The sequence below is a fragment of the Otolemur garnettii genome, unplaced genomic scaffold (assembly GCF_000181295.1).
Source record: "Otolemur garnettii isolate 467f Iridium unplaced genomic scaffold, OtoGar3 scaffold00094, whole genome shotgun sequence".
In the NCBI taxonomy this organism is placed as follows: domain Eukaryota; kingdom Metazoa; phylum Chordata; class Mammalia; order Primates; family Galagidae; genus Otolemur; species Otolemur garnettii.
The window spans coordinates 8,084,861-8,087,295 of record NW_003852489.1 but is presented as its reverse complement, the minus strand read 5'-3'; the positions used below and the strand labels follow the sequence as shown (position 1 = coordinate 8,087,295).

The window sequence follows — 2,435 nt, the reverse complement described above, 5'->3', positions numbered from 1 at the left end:
CAGGGAGGAGGTGAAGAGGACTGAGAAAAGGACAGTGGCACTGCAAATACAGCGGAAGTGTCAGCCCCAAGAGCCATTCCTGTGGCTCCAGGCCATACACGTGTGCCTGATTTCCTTACTTGTAGCATTAAGAAGGAGCGGCTGCCCCCTGACTGGGTGAGTGGACCCTGCCCTTCCTGACTTCCTGCCTTATTTCTAATGACGTTCAGAGGCCGCCCTCTTTTCATAAAGCAGGTAGAGGTGATTAATAGCTCTTGAGGCAAAGCAGAGCTTATGCAACTCCTCTGACTGGGCACATTCTGGACTAATCCCAAACACAATATTCCTCTCCAGGCCTGAAAACTGCCGAAGACTATCTAAAGTGATGTGACTGCCCCAAACATCAGTGGCCTGGCTGAACACAACCCCTGATGCTCCATGAGTCTGAATTGAGTTCATTGCTTTTAGCAGCGCAAGCTTATAGCGTCCTCTGTCCTCCTCTCTCCTGCACAGAATTGCTACATCTTTGGGCAGATAGCCATGCTGGAATAAGCTGTGACATCGTCCTGCCACGTAATTAGCTATTTGCTCTGGTGTCATGTTAGTCTTTACCTCGTACACTCCAGGCAGAGCCTGGGCACACATCCCTTCCCCATAGGCAGCTTCGCTGAACAAGGCCAGTGCCTCTGGAGAAATGCTGGAGAGAGGATTTTCTTTGATTCTTTTCATTTCTTCTTTCAAGACCATTGCTATTTCCCAAGCACGGTGGATCCCACTGGCGACTGTTTTTCGAGGAAATTGAGCAAATGGAGGGGGAAGACCATTGACATCTGTGTGATGGACTTGCAAAGGGTCCAGAAAAATCCAGAGCACCCCACGGTGAAGGCTTTCACTTCCAGCCCCTCTCACCTTTGGATGGGTGATGTCCCTAGCCTTCATGTACCAGTCACCGTATTTACTGCAGAAATTCTCAGTCTCATCCATCACTATGTGTTTAATCTTTAGAAACTCCCCTTGCATGAAAACTTTCCGCGTCACAGCTTGGCAGGTGGTTTGTTGGCTGTAAGGATGAAAGACAGAACAGGGTTTTAGGCATATAAACAAAAGGGGGGACATCAGCATTCCTGATTCTCCAGATTTGGATCAGAGGTTACTTCTCATCTGCAGGCTGATTTCAAATTGTTGTCAATGCCACAAAACTTATCTACTTACAATTTGCCTGCCAGGCAGAATGCATAAGTTTACATCCTACCCTTTGGTGTTATCTTGTCAAATCTTTATGTTTCAACTTTTAAAATGAACCCAGGTAGGAGACTTTATTATTTCTATTAATTGTCCATTTCTGATGCTTGGCAGTCCTTAGGCAAGCTCCTTTCATCCTAAAGGGAATCTCAAGAGTAACTTACGCTGGTTAGTACCATTTCTTTACTTTCTGTCCTTTTTTAGAGCTGGAGAAGAGTCACCAAGAAGGATATTATAATTTTTATATACAAAAGAGATACGGGCTCATTCGAATTTCTGTAAAAAGAATTCTATTTCTCCACTTATTTGTAGCACAAACCCAAAAACTTCTGTAGTTTTTGGCAAGGGAAACTTCAAGAGGTTGCTGTGTTCCGTGACACATCAAGTCAGAAAATAAATCTATGAGGCTGTGTTTCTCTGGAGCTACTGCAGTAACTTAGCTCAATTTTCCTAATGGTATGTTTTAGCATGTTTTTTTTTTTTTTTAAATAGAAACATGGGCTCACTATGTTGCATCAGGGTGGTCTCAAACTCCTGGCCTCAAGTGATCCTCCCATCTCAGCCTTCCAAAGTGCTGGGATTATAGGTATGAGACGTTGTGCTGGCCCTATATTCTTTTCTTAACAAATGTGGTTGTTTTTGCCTCCTCTAATTTGGATCCAAATAATTCCTACAGATTTCCTTATCTTACATATGTTGTTCCTGGGACTTTACTCCCTAAATCTTAAATCATAGCTATTTATGTTCTTTTTCTTCGTTTGGACTGTGTGCTTGTTCTCAGCCATCTTTGTATCCCCCCACATTAGAAGTTCAACAGATACTTGCTGAATGACCCTTTTGACTGGGATATTTTTAAACTTAGGTATAGGTTTGGCGCCTGTGGCTTAAGTGGCTAAGGCGCCAACCACATACACCTAAGGTGGTGAGTTTGAATCCAGCCCAGGCCTGCCAAACAACAATGATGGCTGCAACCAAAAAATAGCCAGGCGTTGTGGTGGGTGCCTGTGGCCCCAGCTACTTGGGAGGCTGAGGCAGGAGACTCGCTTGAGCCCAGGAGTTGGAGAGGAGCCCAGGAGGGGCCCGCCAAACAACAAACACAGGAGCCCAGGAGGCTGCTGTGAGCTGTGATGCCACAGCACTCTACCCAGGTGGACAGCTTGAGGCTCTGTCTCAAAAAATAAAATAAATAAAATAAATAAACTTAGCTGTAAAGG

At 44.8% G+C, this 2,435-nt stretch overlaps 1 protein-coding gene across 1 annotated transcript in view; it reads right to left on the bottom strand.

The window, feature by feature from the left end:
- Window positions 1-92: 92 nt before the first annotated feature.
- SLFN14 (schlafen family member 14) overlaps window positions 93-2,435 on the bottom strand; it is an 8,932-nt gene continuing 6,589 nt past the window's right edge. The window contains exon 4 of the mRNA XM_003795634.3: window positions 93-1,039. Coding sequence (XP_003795682.1) covers window positions 196-1,039 — 844 coding nt within the window. The 3' untranslated portion in view covers window positions 93-195. The remainder of the gene's footprint in view (window positions 1,040-2,435) is intronic.